Source organism: Bombina bombina, chromosome 10 (genome assembly GCF_027579735.1).
Source record: "Bombina bombina isolate aBomBom1 chromosome 10, aBomBom1.pri, whole genome shotgun sequence".
In the NCBI taxonomy this organism is placed as follows: domain Eukaryota; kingdom Metazoa; phylum Chordata; class Amphibia; order Anura; family Bombinatoridae; genus Bombina; species Bombina bombina.
The window spans coordinates 93,081,519-93,102,314 of record NC_069508.1 but is presented as its reverse complement, the minus strand read 5'-3'; the positions used below and the strand labels follow the sequence as shown (position 1 = coordinate 93,102,314).

At 40.6% G+C, this 20,796-nt stretch overlaps 1 protein-coding gene across 1 annotated transcript in view; it reads right to left on the bottom strand.

Annotated features, from left to right (window-relative positions):
• Positions 1–20,796, bottom strand: part of MCOLN3 (mucolipin TRP cation channel 3) — a 253,553-nt gene that overhangs the window by 8,851 nt on the left and 223,906 nt on the right. The window contains exons 12-13 of the mRNA XM_053693240.1: positions 17,740–17,946; positions 3,163–3,296 (exon numbers count right to left, since the gene is read on the bottom strand). Coding sequence (XP_053549215.1) covers positions 3,163–3,296; positions 17,740–17,946 — 341 coding nt within the window. The remainder of the gene's footprint in view (positions 1–3,162; positions 3,297–17,739; positions 17,947–20,796) is intronic.

The following is a 20,796-nucleotide window of genomic DNA, read 5'->3' as shown; positions in this document are numbered from 1 at the left end:
TTCAGATATTACACTGTGGGTTTATGTATTATTATTATTATAATAAACGTGACTGTATAAGTCAAATATTTGTGCTCACTTGCAGATGACCCAAGTAACATTGCTGAGTATCTACTGAGCAGTGGCTGCTGTTTACAGAAATAATGGGTTAACGGTCTAGATCAGATTGTGTCCCGTTTAGTTATGCTACTGAGCGTTTGAATAGAAAATCGGCTAAGTGTCTCTGCAGTTAAAACTGGAGCGTCTATATAGTTAAAGTAACCACTGAATCGATGTGCATCTTTTGAGGCTTAAAGTTAAAGAACTACTGGATCGCTGTGTTTAGTTTCAGTGGCATCACTAGGGTTGGTGTCACCCGGTGCGGTAAGTCATGGTGTCACCCCCCCCCCCCCCCAGAAAGCAGACACACACAAAAACACAGGCAAACACACATACAAACACTCAGACACACTTAAAAACATACTCAGATGCACACACAAACACTCGGAAACACACTCAGACACAAACACAAAAACACACACACAAAAACACTGAGACACACAAAAACTCAGACACACACATACAAAATATGTAAACTGCACTGCATTAATTAGGAAGCTCATGCCTAGAGCTGCTCCCTGGCTCAGCAGAACATCAAATGAAAGATAAACAGAGCACTCTAAAATAAATCACTGAAGAAAAGGTATAGGCACGCAAACTATGAAAATTCTGCTCTCTGACTCTGTTCCAAGTCTGTCAGTGCACAGCCCTGGGCCGCATGTCACTGAGCAGTGAGCACAGATAGGCAGGCAGGTTTAGGCTAGCAGCGCAACTTTGCAAGCCCCACGGCACACCCACAACATTCATAGTGAAATTGGGCAGGGGAGGAGCAAAGTACAAACAAGCAAAAGCAGCCGGGAAAACTATTTGTTGAAATTGCAGCACTGGCTCAAGGGGCAAAAAAATTGTGTGTCTACAACTTCACCAGTCCCACTAATGTTCACAAATGCCAGCCTCTAATAAAATAATCTATGCATCTCAACATTGTATTTCTTTGAATTTCAATAAAATTAAAAAAAAAAAAAAAATTTTTTTTTTTTTGGTGTCACCCCCTGGAGGGTGTCACCCGGGTGCGGCCCGCCCCCCCCTAGTGACGCCACTGTTTAGTTTTATGCTACTATTTCTATGAAGTATAATGTTTGTTTCCATTTACCGGACATTATTTCAGTTGGCACACTATAGCGATAAACAGTAGTTCTCTGTCAGGTTATGACCAAACGATATAATGAATCAGTAATAAGAACTGAGCTTTGCAGAGTCCTATTCTACATATCTGTATCTTTATCGAGGCTAAACCTCATATTGTAACGGTACTATTATATAGGAGATTTTTGTGAAGTATAGGCTATCGCTGACTCATTTAAAATACAGGATTTCCTTCCTGTTTCCCCCTTAACATGTTTCGCCAGCAAGGGCTTTTTCAAAAGTGGAAGCGCTGCGCATTCTGCGGCTTTTTATACCATACATGCTTAGCGTGACTCCACCTGTCATGACGTCATTAGGTTAATCGTGTCATTGTCTCAGGCATACAAACATTAATTTTGATTCTGGCTATGTTATGAATATGTTTTTATTAATTATGCCTTTTTCATTTTAGGTTCCGGATTACCTCATTTGTGTGGTTAGACTGATTGCAGAAATATAATTTTAATTTTAAATTAGATACTTTCTAATTTAAAGGAATACTTACTAATTAGATTAAAGGTGCATACCATGGATTTATGTTTGTATTAATATTGGGCATATAAATTACTGTTGAAGAAGAGAGTCATTATTCCATTCAGTGTAATATCTGAATGGCTATAAGCCCAAGAATTAACTAAATATTTTGTGCAACAATTGTTATATCCTGAAGTAATGCAGCTACTGTGTTGCAAAATCACAACAGGTTCATTTTGGTAACCAATTATTGATGCGAATAGCAACTACTGCTCAATAGACGCCTGTGTGATATCACTATGGTAACGTGCAATTTAGCACTTAGATCACACTAACATGGCTACATTTAGAATATAACAACTGGCAGTCAGTATATGTATGGCCACAAGCCTAAGAGTGGAAACTATTTCTTATATAAACAAGTATAATCAAGTATGTATAGCACTAAGTATATCATCTCTCTAGGCAATTTGAGGCCAGATATTTATCGTTAGAAACAGCTGTCCCGTCCTTTAAGGATTCAGCCACTATGGTAAATATCACTATAGGCTATTCTATATGTCAAGCATAACCCCCACACTCAGTAGATGGTTTCATGAACTAGTATTACTTGATCTATATGACTGGACAGTGTCTAATTTAACCCGTTACAATCAGTAATGTGGAGGAATATTACCTCACTCATAGAGGGGTTATTTATAACTGGCATACCATATAAGTAACTGACAATCTTTTTATATTGTGAATCTCTACGGTGTTACTTACTTTGACAGTAATCTATCCTAATCCCGGTGAACCACTAACACACATATGCACACGCTATACTCAATCAACACTATTGGTATAGCTAACAATCTGTTAGCCATTTAATAAAATTAAGTGCAGATATATACCAATATACAGTTGTTGAATCATGAAATGTACTAACATATGTGACCCAACATTACGGTAATATTCGTACTATATATCACATATCAAGCTTAGGCTATCTTGCTGCAACTGTTTTTAAATTGATTGTAGCCCATTTTAAAGGTCATAATAAAGATTATTTTTTTTAAATTTCTCATACTTACACATGCATTGACTCTACAATTGAGGGAAGAGTGCTATAATAGTACCCTAGTCAACTTCTAGGTTGAAATTGTTAATAAAGGTTATTACTTCTCCTTACTTAAATACTTCTCATTGCTTGTCCAGGCCCACAATTGTACCCTCCTTGTGCAAAAGTCACTGGTTCTCTCATTAATCACTACCACACACTAGTCCCTAATGTTATCTTAATGATAGATGTGGGCTCTTGTCTGCCCACCAATATAATGGAATAGAGTAAACTACAAACCCCTCGGCAGACTAAATGAGTAGACAGCTGCACCATACAGACAAGCAGACATGCGTCTCATTGAGTAGAAAGCTCTAGACAGCAGCCCTAATTGCTTTTTGATGATGAGTGTAAGAAATAGTTACCGATTCAGGCAGCAGATCACACATCCCGGTATGTCGTCCTCTTCTAGTCTGTAGCGGCCAGAGGTGGGCAAGTCTTTGCACTCAGATACAAACATTAGAAGATCCGAATTAGTAAATCCACCTTTCTGAGAGTGCTACATAAATAATTATATAATTTGAAAACCATTAAAACAATTTTTTTTTTTTTTTGCTTAATAACATGCATGTAATTTTATTCCATGTGAAGCTGCTATTGTTATGCAATCCTAAAGTGACCTAGCAGTCAAAATCGTTTATGATCCAGAGAGAGAGAGAATAATTTACTTCTGATATCAGATTTATCACTTTCTCTTGGAACTCAGGACCATGTAATTAACTGTATAAATATATTTATCAGGTCATACTGTAGTCCATCATGTACTTCCTAACTGCAAAAAAACATAAATTATGCTTACCTGATAATTTCATTTGCATCGTGGGGAGGAGAGTCCACGGCTTTATTCATTACTATTGGGCATTAAGAACCTGGCCACCAGGAGGAGGCAAAGACACCCCAGCCAAAGGCTTAAATACTTCTCCCACTCCCCTCATCCCCCGTCATTCTGGGCCTTATCCGCACTAAAGGGATGAAAAGTAAATCCTTTCGGTTTAGCTTTCTTATCTTGGGGTAGGAAGGCACCCTTGCCTCCCGTAACTATGGAATTGATTGAGTCCAGTCTTAGACCAAACAGAATCTTTCCTTAAAAAGGCAGGGACAACAACCTCAATTTAGAGGTCATGTCCGCTAAAACCGAAAAAACCCCGACACCTTCGCATTCAGGTGAATAATTTGCATATTGGCTTCGCAAATGAAAGAATTGGCTACCTTCAAAGTCTTAGTCTTTTCCTGCACCTCTTCGAAAGAGGGTTCACCCTCAATCATTTCACCCAGGGAATCACACCAATATGATGCAACCCCAGCAACCACGACTACGGCTGCTGCCGGCTGAAAAACAAACCCTGTATGCTAAAACATCTTTCTCTGCATGTTCTCCAACGTTTTATCCATGGGCTCTTTGAACGACGAGCTATCCTCTAGGGGAATAGTCGTTCGCTTAGCGAGCGTGGAAATGGCCCCATCCACCCTCAGAATGGTCCCCCACAGCTCCAACTGAGCCTCCAGAACGGGGAAAAGTTTCTTAAAGGATGAGGAAGGGGAAAAGGAAGAACCTAATCGAGCCCATTCATTCTTGATAATGTTAGCCATCTTTATAGGAACCAGGAATGTCTGGGAAACCACCCTGTCCTCATAAATCTTATCTAGCTTAGGGATAGAAGGTTCCTCCGGAAGCTTCAGCTCCGGAACCTCTAGAGTAGCAAGCACTTGCTTTAGCAAAAAGCTCAAATTCTCCATCTTAAACCTATAGCCAGGCTCCTCTGCCGGAGCTTTTGATGACACAGATTCTGACCCAGAAGGAGTCCCCTCCGAAGCGTCGGAGTGGGCCTCATCATCGAACCACTCCACAGGAGCATCCGATGAAGACAAGTCCTGAGTCAGGCCGCTCTGAAAGGCCCTACGCTTGAGCTTAGCAGAACGTGGTAAGGCGTGGATCACTTTAGAAACAGCCGTCTGCAGTTGATCCTCAAAATCTGGTGGCCAAAGGAGCAACAGTCAGACCCCGGGGCGCTGCATGTGCAATAGGGGACTCAACTCGGGAACACAACTAATGGGACGGAGAACCCTCAGAGGTGGACGGCTCAGTGGTACTAGACGATCTTTTAGTCTTAGACATCTCGAACCTCTCAAGGCATGTGGAACATAATTGGGCAGGCTGGTCTACCTGAACCTCACAATAAACACAGGTATGAGACTTTGTCAAAGAGGGAGTACCCACTAACGCGTTAGAATCCTCCATAGCTTGCGCTTTTATTAGAATAAAAGAGAAACTAACAGGCACCTTTATAACCGACAATTGCCGGGGCACTCACCACCGGACTACAGAAACCGCTTCGTCTCCTCTGTCGCAGATCAGACCGGAAGTGAAGAGCCCCACCTGGTCACACGGGTGCCTCGCTGGACCGCCCCTGCCTAAAGGAGAAAACACGCAAAAAAAAGGCAGCGCAAAAAACTCCCAGAAACAACCTGATAGTTCCACACATTGTCAGAGTCTCATCCCGCACAGCGCAGCAATGACACAATAAACAATATCATATATAAAACCCCCCTGTTCAATAATCCCCCTACCAGGAATATTAACCCATGATTCTGTAAAGATAAAAGGCGCCACACTGTGGCCCTGACTTCTATGTGTATAAAATGAAATGATCTTACCAGAATCCACGCCGTGGAACAGGAACACGGCGCTCCTGACATGGACTTGAGAGAAGAAAGCAGTCTGCAAAACTCGTCAACGCTGATTGCTGTAGGAGCTGTTAATATGAGTCGGGATGGTTTCGCAAAAGAGACTCTCCCTGCATCTCCGGACTCTAACGTTCACCCAAGCCCTCACTGAGAAGCCTTATAGGGCTACTTAAAACTCCTGTCCCATTGCGAAGAGTAATACCCTCCATAAGAGACCTCTGAATCTTTGGCACCTCTCTGCCACCTCCTGTGACGAAAGGCAAAAAATGACTGGGGGATGAGGGGAGTGGGAGAGGTATTTAAGCCTTTGGCTGGGGTGTCTTTGCCTCCTCCTGGTGGCCAGGTTCTTAATTTCCAATAGTAATGAATGAAGCTGTGGACTCTCCTCCCCTTTAGATGGAAAAACATAATTAATGCTTTCCTGATAAATTAATTTCTTTCATGGCAGTGAGAGTCCACAAGTCATTATTCCTGGGAATTATTCTTCCCTGGCACTAGGAGGAGGCAAACATTTCCAAACCTCAAGAGCTCTCTAAAACCCCTACCACCACACAGGTACCTTAAACTAACATATAGCCAAGCAAATGAAGTAGGAAAAGAAATAAGAGCAAAATAATAGGAGCAGGGAAAAAAGATGTGCCCAAAAATGAAACAAACAGCAAAAAAGAACTTGTGGACTCTCATCACCACGAAAGAAATTAATTTATCAGGTAAGCATAAATTATTTTTGCTTTCATACAGGTGGTGAGAGTCTACAATCCATTACGCCTGGGAACTGATACCCAAGCTGTGGAGTCCACGAGTAATGAAACATAAAGGGTGGGATTTAAAAAACATTGTTTTTAATCTGAGAAACTAAATCCACAACTCCAAAATAACCCCAAATGTGCATACATTTCATTTTTTTAATGCATCAGGCAAAAAAGAAATCAACCAGAGACGACTGACTGAATGACTTTCCTACCAAAAAATGCCTCAGAAGAAGCAAAAACATCAAAATGGTAGAATTTTGGATGCAAAGAAGACTAAGTAGCTGCCTTGCATATTTGGTAAACTGAAGCCTCATTCTTAACAGCCCAAGAAGTGGAGACTGGTCTAATAGAATGAGCAGTAATCATTTTAGTTGGAGGCCGACCTGCCTCGAAGTAAGCTTCAAGTTTCAACCAAGAAGCCAAAGAAATGGCAGAAACTTTCTGCCCTTTCCTGGAACCAGAAAAGTGAACAAACTAGAAGTTTGTCTGAATTCCTTAGTGCCGTCAACATAATATTTTAACACTCTAACAACATCAAGATTATGTAAAGATCTCTCTGAAGAATTATTGGGATTAGGACACACAATAAGGGACAATAATTTCCTGACTGATATTGTCAGAAGACACAACCTTAGGCAAGAAATACATTTTAGTGTTGAGAACTGCCTTATCCTGATAAATAATAAGATAAGGAATGTCACATGAAAGAGCAGATAACTCAGGAACTCTCCTAGCAGAAGAAATAGCTACAAGGAACAAAACCTTCCAAGAAAGAAGCTTAAAGGGACACTCAATCAAAATTAAACTCTCATTGTTCAGATAGAACATGCCATTTTAAACAACTTTCCAATTTACTTCCATTAACTAAATGTGCACAGTCTTTTTATATTTAAACCTTTTGAGTCAACAGCTCCTAGTGAGCATGTGCAAGAATAAGTGTGTATGCATTTGTGAATGGCTGATGGCTGTCACATGGTACATGTATGCATTTGTGAATGGCTGATGGCTGTCACATGGTACAGAGGGAGTGGAAAAAGACATAACTTTTAAAATTGTCAGAAAAAAATCTACTACTCATTTGAAGTTCAGACTAAGTGCTATTGCATTGTCTTGTTATTTTGCATTTGTTGATTATGCAAATCTACTGTGTTGACTGGTCCTTTAATATCCACTTTATGCATAGGTTCAAAAAGAGGAGCCTTCAAAAAACTTCCAAAACCAAGTTAAGACTCCAAAGAGGAGAAATTGGTTTAACAACAGGCTTAATTCTAGCCAAACCTGAACAAAACCACGAATGTCTGGAAGATTAGCAATTTTCTTGTGGAACAGAACCAAAAGCACTGAAATGTGAACCTTAAAAGAACTGGCGGATAAATCTTTATCCAAACCATTTTGCAAAAACGGCAAAATCCTGGGATTCTATAGGAATGCCATGAAAAACCATGAACCAAACATCAAGAAATAAAGGTCTTCCAAACTATATAATAAATTTTCCTGGTCACAGGCTTACGGGCCTGAATTAAAGTCTCAATAACATAATCAGAAGACCCTATCTGTTTAAGGACTATCTGTTCAATCTCCATGCCATCAAGTAAAGAGATTTGAGACCCGGATGGAAAAATGGACCTTAAGACAGAAGGCCTGGAAGCAGAGGAAGCGGCCAAGGAGGGCAAATAGACATCAGAATCAGATCTGCATACCAAACTCTGCGAGACCAAGCCAGAGCAATTAGGATCACTGATGCATTTTCTTGTCTGATTTTAGCAATCACTCTGGGAGGAAGAACCAGAGGTGGAGACACATAAGCTATCTGAAAAGACCATGGAACAACTAGAGCATGCACAAACACTGCTTGAGAATCCCTAGACATTGCACAGTACCTGGGAAGTGTGTGGTTTAACCGAGAGGCCGTCAGATCTATCTCTGGGAGGCCCTAATGATACTCTATCTGACTGAACACATACAGATAAAGAGACCACTCCCCTGCATGCAAGAACTGACAACTGGAAAATATGCTTCCAGGTTGTTCACTCCAGGAATATGAATAGCAGAAATTAGACAACAATGTATTTATGCCCAGGATAGTATTTGCATAACTTCCCTCATGGCTAGGGAACTGTGAGTTCCCCCTTGATGACCGACATAAGCCACTGTGTGACATTATCTGTCTGAAAGCTGAGATAAGACTTCCTTCTCAGCTGAGGCCAGCTCTGAGGATTGCACAGAGTTCTAGAACATTTATAGGTATCCTCACCTCCCGAGAAGACCAAACTCTTTGTGCTCTCTGAAACCCCCAGATAGCCTCCAACCTGAAACACTTGCATCTGTAGTGATCACAGACCAAATAAAACAAACAAAAGAAGCCCTCTGTATAATAAGCTGATTATTCAGCCACAAAGCAGAGACTGGCTTGTTCTGAAATCCTCTGAAATAGCGGAGAATGATCCCTGCACCATTGCTAAGGAATGCAAAGCTGAAAAGGCCTCATGTGAAAATGAGCAAATGGAATAGCATACAATGCCACAATCATGAGACCTAAAACCGTCATGCAAATAGCTACCGAGGGAAAAGAAAGGGACTGAAGGTTTGGACAGGCGGATATTAACTTAATCAGAGACAAGGCAACCCTTGTCTGAGGAATCAGATAACTCTTTGGAAAATTGACCTTCCAACCATGTTGTTGAAGAAACAAAAACAGTCTGCCGGTGGGAGATTCTGCCAAATGTAAAGATGGAGCTTGAACCAAGACATTGTTCAGGTAAGGAAACACTGCAATATCATGAGCTCTGATCACAGACAAAAGGGAACCCAGAACTTTAGAGAATATTCTTGGAGCTGTAGCTAGACCAAACGGTAGAGCAACAAACTGAAAATACTTGTCTAGAAAGGCAAATATCAGAAACTGATTACTGATGATGTTCCTTGTGAATAAAGGTGTGCATCCTTTAAATCTATTGTAAACATAAACTGACCTTGCTAAACAAAAGGTAGAATAATCTGAATAGTGTCCTTTTTGAAAGAAGGAACTCAAATTTGTTCACAGCTTTTAGCTCCAAGACTGGTCTGAATGTTTCCCTCTTTCTTTGGAACAATGAATAGGTTGGAATAAAATCCATTTCCATGTTCCAGCAAAGGAACTGGAACAATCACTCATATGGATTCTAGATCCGCAAATGACTGAAAAAATGCCTGAGCCTTTACAGGATTTCTTGGAACATTGGAAAGAAAAAACCTTCACCTGAGAGGCAATATTCTGAATCCTAAATGATAATCCTGGGAAACTATATTTAGTACCCAAGGATCCTGAACTGGCTGCAACCAAGCCTCCTGAAAGAGGCTTAACCTGGCCCCAACCAGAGCCTCTGAAATGGGGGCCGCACCTTCATGCAGACTTGTATGCTGGATTAGATTTCTTGGACTGCTTGGACTTGTTCAAATTAAAACTTAGCTTCCAGGCAGAACCAGAGGAACTTTGCTTCTGAGAGAATCAGATTTCTGAGCCATGTACTGTCAAAAGGGCTGAAAATGATTAGTAGCTTTAGGTTTACCCTTGGACTCTTTATCCTGAGGGAGAAATGCTCCGTAACCTCCATTCACAGTAGAAATAATAGAATCCAAACCAGAACCAAATAATACCTTTCCCTGAAAAGAAAGTAATAAAAGCCTGGTTTATAAACCATATCAGCAGACCAAGATTTTAACCATAAAGCCCTTCTAGAAAGTAAAAAAATATAGTTTTAGCATTAACTTTAATGATATAAAAAAACAGAATCACAAATGTAAGCATTAGCACATTTGAGCAGCTCCAAAAAGGTTTAAACAAATGTAATTAGCAGAATAGTCAGAAAAACTATTTAACCAAAAGGAAGACACAGCAGCCACATCAGCAATGGAAATTTCTGGTCTGAAATGATAACCTGCTTGCTGAAAAGCCATTCTATGAAATGATTCTAACATTTTATATAAAGCGTTTATAAAAGAAGAGCTATCTTCCAAAAGAATAGTAGTATGTTTAGCCAGTGTAGAAATGGCCCCATCTACTTTAGGAATAGTTTCCCAAAGTTCAATATTGGAAACGGATATTGGATACATTTTCTTGAACCTTGCAAAAGGATTAAAAGTAATACCTGGCTTAGCCTATTCTCTGGAAACAAATTTAAGGGACTGCATCCAGAATAGAAAACAGATCAGGAGATTTAAACAGTATCTAAATGTTTAACAGGCTTATCCTCAACAACTTTATGATCTTTATCATCTAGAGTAAGCAAAATATCCTTTAAAGTGAAGGTAAACTTTGGTGAATGAAAGCCAGTTTTTTAAAAATACTATTAAAAACAGGGGCACTTTCATTCATCAAAGTTTACAAAGCAGCCGTTTTAATTAAAAACGTACCTTTTTTTTCTTTTCACAGCCATTGCAGCTTCCCCCTCCTGGAAATCCTCTCTTCACACCTCAGAAATGACTGATCAGGCTTCCTCCAATCACAGCATGGCCTCAGGCAATAACCACCCTGGGGGGAAAGCTGTGATTGGAGGAAGCAGGATTAGTCATTGCTGACGTGTGAAGAGAGGATTTCCAGGAGGGGTAAACTGCTTTAGCTATGAAAAGAAAAAAAGGTAAGTTTTTAATCAAAACGGCTGCTTTGTAAACTTTGATGAATGAAAGTGCCCCTGTTTTTAATAGTATTTTTAAAAAACGGGCTTTCATTCACCAAAGTTTACCTTCACTTTAAAAGGGAACAAATATGCTTAATTTTGAATGAATAGGATTCTTATTTTGTGAAAATGCACGTAAACTCTCACGTCATAAAAAGGAAAAAAGCATAATAAAAATGCTTAATAAAACTTTTATAAGTAGTATACCTAAATATATAACTGTCCCAAGGTCAAATCTATATATATATATATATATATATATATATATATAATCTTAAAAAGCTTATATTATAAAAATAACCTAAAAAGTGGGCCAAACACAAAATATTGTACTTACCAAAAGGCATCCCACTACTGGAGGAAACCAGTAGCAAACAAAACCAGTGCTGAAACATAAAAGCAGAGGATCTAGAATAATATTATATCAAAGAAACCAACAGGAAAGGAGGCAAAGGACAAATACCTGCGACACCCATGGAAAGGCTTGTGACTAAAACCCAACAGGTGAAATATATGTCCATAACCCATACTCCAAATACATCCCTCCAACATTCACTGTACTCTGAGGGAAAATGGGCCTCGGTCGATCTGAGAACCCCTCTCAATGAAGAATCAAATGCACATCTTCATTCTTCAACCACTTCCAGTGCAGGCAAAGACAAGACTGAGGTACCTGAGAGGTGGGAGGGGTTTTATAGAGCCCTTGGGGTTTGGGAATCTTTGCCTCCTCCTAGTGGCAGGGAAGAGTAATTCCCAGGATTAATGGATCGTGGTCTTTCACCACCTGGATGAAATATATATTAAAGCTAATGTGTTGCTTTTTTATAAACTCATATAATACTAATAGTAATTTGTTTTTATTTTTAGAACAACTTATGAATGGTTTAAAGTGATATGAAACCAATTTTTTTGCCTTTTTATGATTCAGCATGCAATTTTAAATAACTTTCTAATTTACTTCGATTATTACATTTTCTTCGTTCTCTTGTTACCTTTTCATTGTAAATCAGGGATGTAAGCTCAGGAGCATGCTCTATCTGGATCACAATTTTTTTTTTTTGGGTTCCATATCCCTTTAAGGTGCTTGTACTAATCAGCACTCCTTGGCCATTTCTTATGAGAAGATCTAGTACATCACTTAAAGCATTTATAAACAACCTAAACGTTTGTTACCTAAAAGTACAAGTTTCATATTCACAAGAAAACAGCCCAACTACGCAGAACTAATAAAGCAGCAGCCTAGTTTCATTTTCACTTTTGTATTGATAACTCTGCCCTCTAGTGGCTAACCATGTAAATATGTAATTTCCACACCTTTTACTACAGTATACAGCAAAATAACTGTATACATGCACAAATAAATAACAACATTGTACTGGTGTAATAACTGCTAATTCCCTTCAGTAAGGTCAATGTATCATATGATCCATCAATGAAACCCCTAATAAAATACCAGGAGATGGACTAAAAAGGACACTTAAAGGGACATGATACCCAAATGTTGAAGCACATGAAAGTGATGCAGCATAGCTGTAAAAAGCTGACTTGAAAATATCACCTGAGCATCTATATGTAAAAAAGGAAGATATTTACCAACCTTAGGCAGTCTGTCAGGATGGTGGTCCCAGGACAAGCTAGGATGTGCGTCTGTCATGTGCAGGCACAGTCATGTTCTTTTCTTATCCAGTTTAAGTAAGTTCTATGAAATCTCATGACATCACAGCAAAGGCAAAGCATTACCTTAGCACTCCTGATGCTGATTGACTAATGTTTTTTTTTTTTTTTTTCAACTTGCAAATGGACAGCAGCTGAAGTATAACTGTTTACAAAGCACCTACTCTTGAGTAATTTTGAGATAGAATATCTTGCTTTTCTTCTTAAACGGGAAGAGTCCACAGCTGCATTCATTACTTTTGGGAATTCAGAACCTGGCCACCAGGAGGAGGCAAAGACACCCCAGCCAAAGTCTTTAAATACCTCCCAAACTTCCCCCATCCCCCAGTCATTCTTTGCCTTTCGTCACAGGAGGTTGGCAGAGAAGTGTCAGAAGTTCGAGTTAGTCTCTTATGGAGGGTAGTACTCTTCGAAATGGGACTGGAGTTTTAAGTAGTCCTGTGAGCCTCTTAGTGAGAGCATGGGTGAATGTTAGAGTCCGGAGATGCAGGGAGAGTCTTTCTGCGAAACCATCCCGACTCATATTAACAGCTCCTTAGCTATCAGCATTGACGAGTTTCGCTGCCTGCCTTTATTCACTCAAGTCCATGTCAGAAGCGAGGCTACTATCGGTCACACATGAATGACTGTGTTCCTGTTTCATGGCGTAGATTCAGGTAAGATAGTTTAATTTTACTTCATTATGTGAATGTGATGTTATAGTAAAGGTAGGGTCCCAGTGGGACACCTTTTATCTTAATATTGGAATCATGGGTTAATATCCCCCCTAAGGGGGGTTATTGAACAGGGGGGGGGCTTTAATCATGTTTGTTATGTGGTTCTATCTGCTGATGTGTAGTAATACTCTAGGCTCATGGCTTTTTTGAACATTACGGCCTTATCACTTAGCGCGATCTTTACATTTGCGTGCTCTTTTATGCCTTGCACAGTGCACCTCGTGACCGGGTGCGTTACGTTGTTTTTCACTTCCGTATGCTGACTGTGTGGCGAAAGAGAGAGTCTGCTCGTGGGTTGTCTGGTTCACAGGAGGTGGTGAGTGCCCCAGCCATTGGGGGTGTAAAGAATGTGCTAGTTACCGTTTGTCATTTTTGTAATCCCATGATGGAGGATTCTGATTTTTTAGACACGGATGTCTCAGATGCTTGTCTATGCTTGTCTAGTCTGACGGGTCTTGACTTGTCTAGGGTGCAAGGGGGAACTCGCGGTTTTCTGGAACACCATAGTTGGTATTATGTGTGGTGTCAGGGAATGAGGGTGGCCTTCCGGTCATCCTAGTGACGTTTTCTACTGATTATGGATTCTCTTCTGGTCTTGTCCTCCTAAGGAGTTTGTTTTCTTGGACGGTGGCTTGTGGCAACCTCTGGTTGCTCTACGTTGGTTTTGGTCCTTTGAGTATCTCTTGGGGTCCTCTATTCTTCCTCTCAGGGGTAGATAGGGATTTTTGTCCAGTTTGATTTGAGCCTGTGTTGGATGTTCCTTCGGATCTTTTATGGGTTCCTCTACTCTCCCTCTCGGGGGTGGATAGGGGGTTTTAATTTTTTTGTGGGAGTTGAGTGCCACAGGGCTGACTCCTCGGAAGCTTTTGTGCTCAGCAAACTCTGGGTCAGAGTGGTCTCTAGCACGGCTTTGCAGGTTGTGTAACTGATGAGTGGTTTCTCGGGCTTCAGGTTTTTCCTGTGTCGTATGTAGTTTTTTGTAGGGTGTCGAGTAATTCAGGCTGTGGTGCCTTTCAAAGGAGCTGCCTTTTTTTGTACCCACCCTTTGTTTGCATTCAGTGTCCTCTAGCTTGGGTATTGTTTTCCAAAAAGTAATGAATGCAGCTGTGGACTCCTCCCGTTTAAGAAGAAAAACATAAAATATGCTTACCTGATAATTTTCTTTTCTTCTGACGGGAAGAGTGCACAGCTCCCGCCCGCGCTCTCTCTATGGGGCGGCAGTACATTTTTGTTCTTCTGGTACCTTTTTTTCACCCTGATATTTCTCCTATTGTTCCTTGTTCCCTTGGCAGAATGACTGGGGAATGAGGGAAGTGGTGGAGGTATTTAAAGCCTTTGGCTGAGGTTTCTTTACCTCCTCCTGGTGGCCAGGTTCTGAATTCCCAAAAGTAATGAATGCAGTTGTGGACTCTTCTGGTCAGAAGAAAAGAAAATGATCAGGTAATGATATTTTATTGTCAGCTTTTTACAGTTATGCTGCATCCAGCTGCAACAGAGCTGGATAGAGGAGGTTCATTAAAACCCTCAATTTCAGCTTCCTCAGCAGCTACAAACCTCCAAGACCCCTCATTTGAAAGAGAATCACCTGTGTCCTAGGAGCAGTACCATGCAGCAGATGTCAAAGTAAAGTACAAAAAACACATGGGGATTTGGTGTGTCTGGTATGTCTAGAGACCGCTAATAAAGACAATTCCCTCTCTTAAAAAAATATATGAATTTTGTCTGTATAGTCAGGCGATCATTGTGGTAAAAAAGGTGCTTTTATTTCTGTAGTGCACAATGGGGTCTCTCTATATTATAAACCCCAAAAGCCTTTTTCAATACTATTTACTAAAATCTAAGCTTCTTTGCTTAGATTTTATTAACCCCTTAACGACCAAGGACGTACGCCACACGTCCTCAAAAAAAAGTCAGTTAATGACCGAGGACGTGTGGCGTACGTCCTTGGTCTGGAAAGCAGCTGGAAGCGATCCTGCTCGCTTCCAGCTGCTTTCCGGTTATTGCAGTGATGCCTCGATATGGAGGCATCCTGCAATAACCCCCCTTGGCCATCCGATGCAGAGAGAGCCACTCTGTGGCCCTCTCTGCACCGGACATCGATGGCCGGTATCGTTGGTGGGTGGGAGCTTACGTGGGAGGCGGGTGGCGGCCATCGGTGCGCTATGTGGAGTGGAGGGGGGGCGGGATCGGGGGGGCGGGAGCTACGGGGGCGCGCACGGGAGCGCGTGCGTGCACGGGGGTGGTGGGCGGGCGCGTGCACGGGGCGGGAGCGGGTGGGAACCGCTACACTACAGAAAAAAAAAAGTTAAAAAGTTGAAAAAAAACCAACTTAAATGCAATCTAAGGGTCCTGGAAGGGGTTGGGGGTTGGTCTCGGTGGGGGGGGGGAAAGCTACACTACAGAAAAGGGAATTAAAAAAAAAAAAAGGCACATTTTGTTACAAAACTGGGTACTGGCAGACAGCTGCCAGTACCCAAGATGGCGCCCATTATTGCAGAGGGGAAGGGTTAGAGAGCAGTATGGTGGGGGATCAGTGAGGTTGGGGTCTAAGGGGGGATCCTACACATCAGCATATGTAAATATGCTCTTTTTTTTAAAAAAAAAAAGGGCCAAATACCTTTTATTTTAGTACTGGCAGAGTTTCTGCCAGTACTTAAGATGGCGGGGACAATTGTGGGGTGGGGGAGGGAAGAGAGCTGTTTGGGAGGGATCAGGGGGTCTGATGTTTCAGGTGGGAGGCTGAGCTCTACACTAAAGCTAAAATTAACCCTGCAAGCTGCCTACAAGCTACATAATTAACCCCTTCACTGCTAGCCATAATACACGTGTGATGCGCAGCGGCATTTAGAGGCCTTCTAATTACCAAAAAGCAATGCCAAAGCCATATATGTCTGCTATTTCTGAACAAAGGGGATCCCAGAGAAGCATTTACAACCATTTGTGCCATAATTGCAGAAGGTGTTTGTAAATAATTTCAGTGAGAAACCTAAAATTGAGAAAAAATTAACGTTTCTTTTAATTTGATCGCATTTAGCGGTGAAATGGTGGCATGAAATATACCAAAATTGGCCTAGATCAATACTTGGGGTTGTCTACTACACTACACTAAAGCTAAAACTACCCCAAAAAGCTCCCTACATGCTCCCTAATTAACCCCTTCACTGCTGGGCATAATACACGTGTGGTGCGCAGTGGCATTTAGCGGCCTTCTAATTACCAAAAAGCAACACCAAAGTCATATATGTCTGCTATTTCTGAACAAAGGGGATCCCAGAGAAGAATTTACAACCATTTATGCCATAATTGCACAAGCTGTTTGTAAATAATTTAAGTTAGAAACCAAAAGTTTGTGAAAAAATTTGTGAAAAGTGAACAATTTTTTCTATTTGATTGCATTTGGCGGTGAAATGGTGGCATGAAATATACCAAAATGGGCCTAGATCAATACTTTGGGTTGTCTACTAAAAAAAAATATATACATGTCAATGGATATTCAGAGATTCCTGAAAGATATCAGTGCTCTAATGTAACTATCGCTAATTTTGAAAAGAAATGGTTTGGAAATAGCAAAGTGCTACTTGTATTTATGGCCCTATAGTTTACAAAAAAAGCAAAGAACATGTAAACATTGGGTATTTCTGAACTCAGGACAACATTTAGAAACTATTTAGCATGGGTGTTTTTTGGTGGTTGTAGATGTGTAACAGATTTTGGGGGTCAAAGTTAGAAAAAGTGTGTTTTTTTCCATTTTTTCCTCATATTTTATAATTTTTTTTATAGTAAATTATAAGATATGATGAAAATAATGGTATCTTTAGAAAGTCCATTTAATGGCGAGAAAAACGGTATATAATATGTGTGGGTACAGTAAATGAGTAAGAGGAAAATTACAGCTAAACACAAACACCTCAAAAATGTAAAAATAGCCTTGGTCCCAAACGGACAGAAAATGGAAAAGTGATGTGGTCATTAAGGGGTTAAATAATATTGAAAATGGTCAGGTGACCACTGCAGTTACTGTGATCATGTTACTAAATTTATACATGTTTTTTTTTACAGTTTCTTTTACAGTTTTTGCTACAGCTGTCTCACATGCCATGATGAAATATAAATATAAAAATGATATATTGTGAATCTGCTGGGCCTGCGGGAAAAAAATATATAATTTGTGTGGGTCACTCACTGAAATTTAACTTACAAAAGGGTTTAAATTTAAGTAGCAAAAATAAAAGCTAAAAATTGTCTCAGCACTGGGGTTTAAAAAATGCTTAGCAGTATAAGGGTTAAGAGGAGTGCCCTAAATCCGCTAGCAGTGACCAAGTACTTTGGATATGCACGAAACGCGTAGGCATGGGTTCTTTGGTACCCCCTTCTATGTTTTTTTTTTCACATGAAGCCTTGTTTTGAAATGTGTTTTTCAATAAACTGTTTTGCTTTATTTTTATGGCACACACACTTACCTTTACTGTGTCGTAGGTGTCTGTTATCAGAGCAATGAAGAGACTCAAAACCATATAGATGAAGAGGCTGATGAATGAGTATAAATATATACGGCTGAACAACCAGACCAAGTAGCTCTTCTGCTGCATTATTGAAAACGTATTATACATATCATCTCCATTAATGAGGGAGAAGAGGCATTCGGAGACCATATTGAGAGACCTGAACTGTAGGAGAGAGAGGGAATAATCACAAGAGATAAAGGTTACACTGACCCATATAACCAAATCATTCATAGGGCAGGTTATTTCTGCTAGTGACAATATTATGCAAATTTTTGTTTTAACTATCAGCTAGATTTAGAGTTTGGCGGTAGCCGTGAAAACCAGCGTTAGAGGCTCCTACCGCTGGTATTTAGAGTCAGTCAGGAAAGGGTCTAACGCTCACTTTCCAGCCGCGACTTTTCCATACCGCAGATCCCCCTACGCCATTTGCGTATCCTATCTTTTCAATGGGATCTTTCTAATGCCGGTATTTAGAGTCGTGGCTGAAGTGAGCGTTAGAAATCTAACGACAAAACTCCAGCCGCAGAAAAAAGTCAGTAGTTAAGAGCTTTCTGGGCTAACGCCGGTTTATAAAGCTCTTAACTACTGTGCTCTAAAGTACACTAACACCCATAAACTACCTATCTACCCCTAAACCGAGGCCCCCCACATCGCCGCCACTCTATTAAAATTTTTTAACTCCTAATCTGCCGCTCCGTACACCCCCGGCCACCTACGTTATCCCTATGTACCCTAATCTGCTGCCCCTAATACCGCCGACACCTACATAATATTTATTAACCCCTAATCTGCCGCCCCCAACGTCGCCGCCACCTACCTACACTTATTAACCCCTAATCTGCCGACCGGACCGCACCGCTACTATAAAAAATGTATTAACCCCTAATCCGCCTCACTCCCGCCTCAATAACCCTATAATAAATAGTATTAACCACTAAACTGCCCTCCCTAACATCGCCGACACCTAACTTCAAGAATTAACCCCTAATCTGCCGACCGGAGCTCACCGCTACTCTAATAAATTTTTTAACCCCTAAAGCTAATTCTAACCCTAACACCCCCCTAAGTTAAATATAATTTTTATATAACGAAATAAATTAACTCTTATTAAATAAATTATTCCTATTTAAAGCTAAATACTTACCTGTAAAATAAACCCTAATATAGCTACAATATAAATAATAATTATATTGTAGCTATTTAAGGATTAATATTTATTTTACAGGCAACTTTGTATTTATTTTAACCAGGTACAATAGCTATTAAATAGTTAAGAACTATTTAATAGCTACCTAGTTAAAATAATTACAAAATTACCTGTAAAATAAATCCTAACCTAAGTTACAATTAAACCTAACACTACACTATCAATAAATTAATTAAATACAATACCTACAAATAAATACAATTAAATAAACTAACTAAAGTACAAAAATAAAAAAGAACTAAGTTACAAAAAATAAAAAAATATTTACAAACATTAGAAAAATATTACAACAATTTTAAACGAATTACACCTACTCTAAGCCCCCTAATAAAATAACAAAGACCCCCAAAATAAAAAAATGCCCTACCCTATTATAAAATGAAAATAGAAAAGCTCTTTTACCTTACCAGCCCTGAACAGGGCCCTTTGCGGGGCATGCCCCAAAGAATTCAGCTCTTTTGCCTGTAAAAAAAAACATACAATACCCCCCCAACATTACAACCCACCACCCACATACCCCTAATCTAACCCAAACCCCCCTTAAATAAACCTAACATTAAGCCCCTGAAGATCTCCCTACCTTGCCAGGTTCACCGATCGATCCAGAAGAGCTCCTCCGATGTCTTGATCCAAGCCCAAGCGGGGGGCTGAAGATGTCCATGATCCGACTGAAGTCTTCATCCAAGCGGGAGCTGAAGAGGTCCATGATCGGGCTGAAGTCTTCATCCAAGCGGGAGCTGAAGAGGTCCATGATCGGGCTGAAGTCTTCTATCAAGCGGCATCTTCAATCTTCTTTCTTCCGGATCCATGGTCATCCCGCCGACGCGGAACATCCATCTTCACCGACGACTTCCCGACGAATGACGGTTCCTTTAAGGGACGTCATCCAAGATGGCGTCCCTCGAATTCCGATTGGCTGATAGGATTCTATCAGCCAATCGGAATTAAGGTAAGAAAATTCTGATTGGCTGATGGAATCAGCCAATCAGAATCAAGTTCAATCCAATTGGCTGTTCCGATCAGCCAATCAGATTGAGCTCGCATTCTATTGGCTGATCAGAACAGCCAATAGAATGCAAGCTCAATCTGATTGGCTGATCGGATCAGCCAATCGGATTGAACTTGATTCTGATTGGCTGATTCCATCAGCCAATCAGAATTTTCCTACCTTAATTCCGATTGGCTGATAGAATCCTATCAGCCAATCGGAATTCGAGGGACGCCATCTTGGATGACGTCCCTTAAAGGAACCGTCATTCGTCGGGAAGTCGTCGGTGAAGATGGATGTTCCGCGTCGGCGGGATGAACTACATGGATCCGGAAGAAAGAAGATTGAAGATGCCGCTTGATAGAAGACTTCAGTCGGATCATGGACCTCTTCAGCTCCCACTTGGATGAAGACTTCAGCCGGATCATGGACATCTTCAGCCCCCCGCTTGGGCTTGGATCAAGAAATCGGAGGCTCTTCTGGATCGATCAGTGAACCCGGCGTGTTGAAGATACAGGGAGTGCAGAATTATTAGGCAAATGAGTATTTTGACCACATCATCCTCTTTATGCATGTTGTCTTACTCCAAGCTGTATAGGCTCGAAAGCCTACTACCAATTAAGCATATTAGGTGATGTGCATCTCTGTAATGAGAAGGGGTGTGGTCTAATGACATCAACACCCTATATCAGGTGTGCATAATTATTAGGCAACTTCCTTTCCTTTGGCAAAATGGGTCAAAAGAAGGACTTGATAGGCTCAGAAAAGTAAAAAATAGTGAGATATCTTGCAGAGGGATGCAGCACTCTTAAAATTG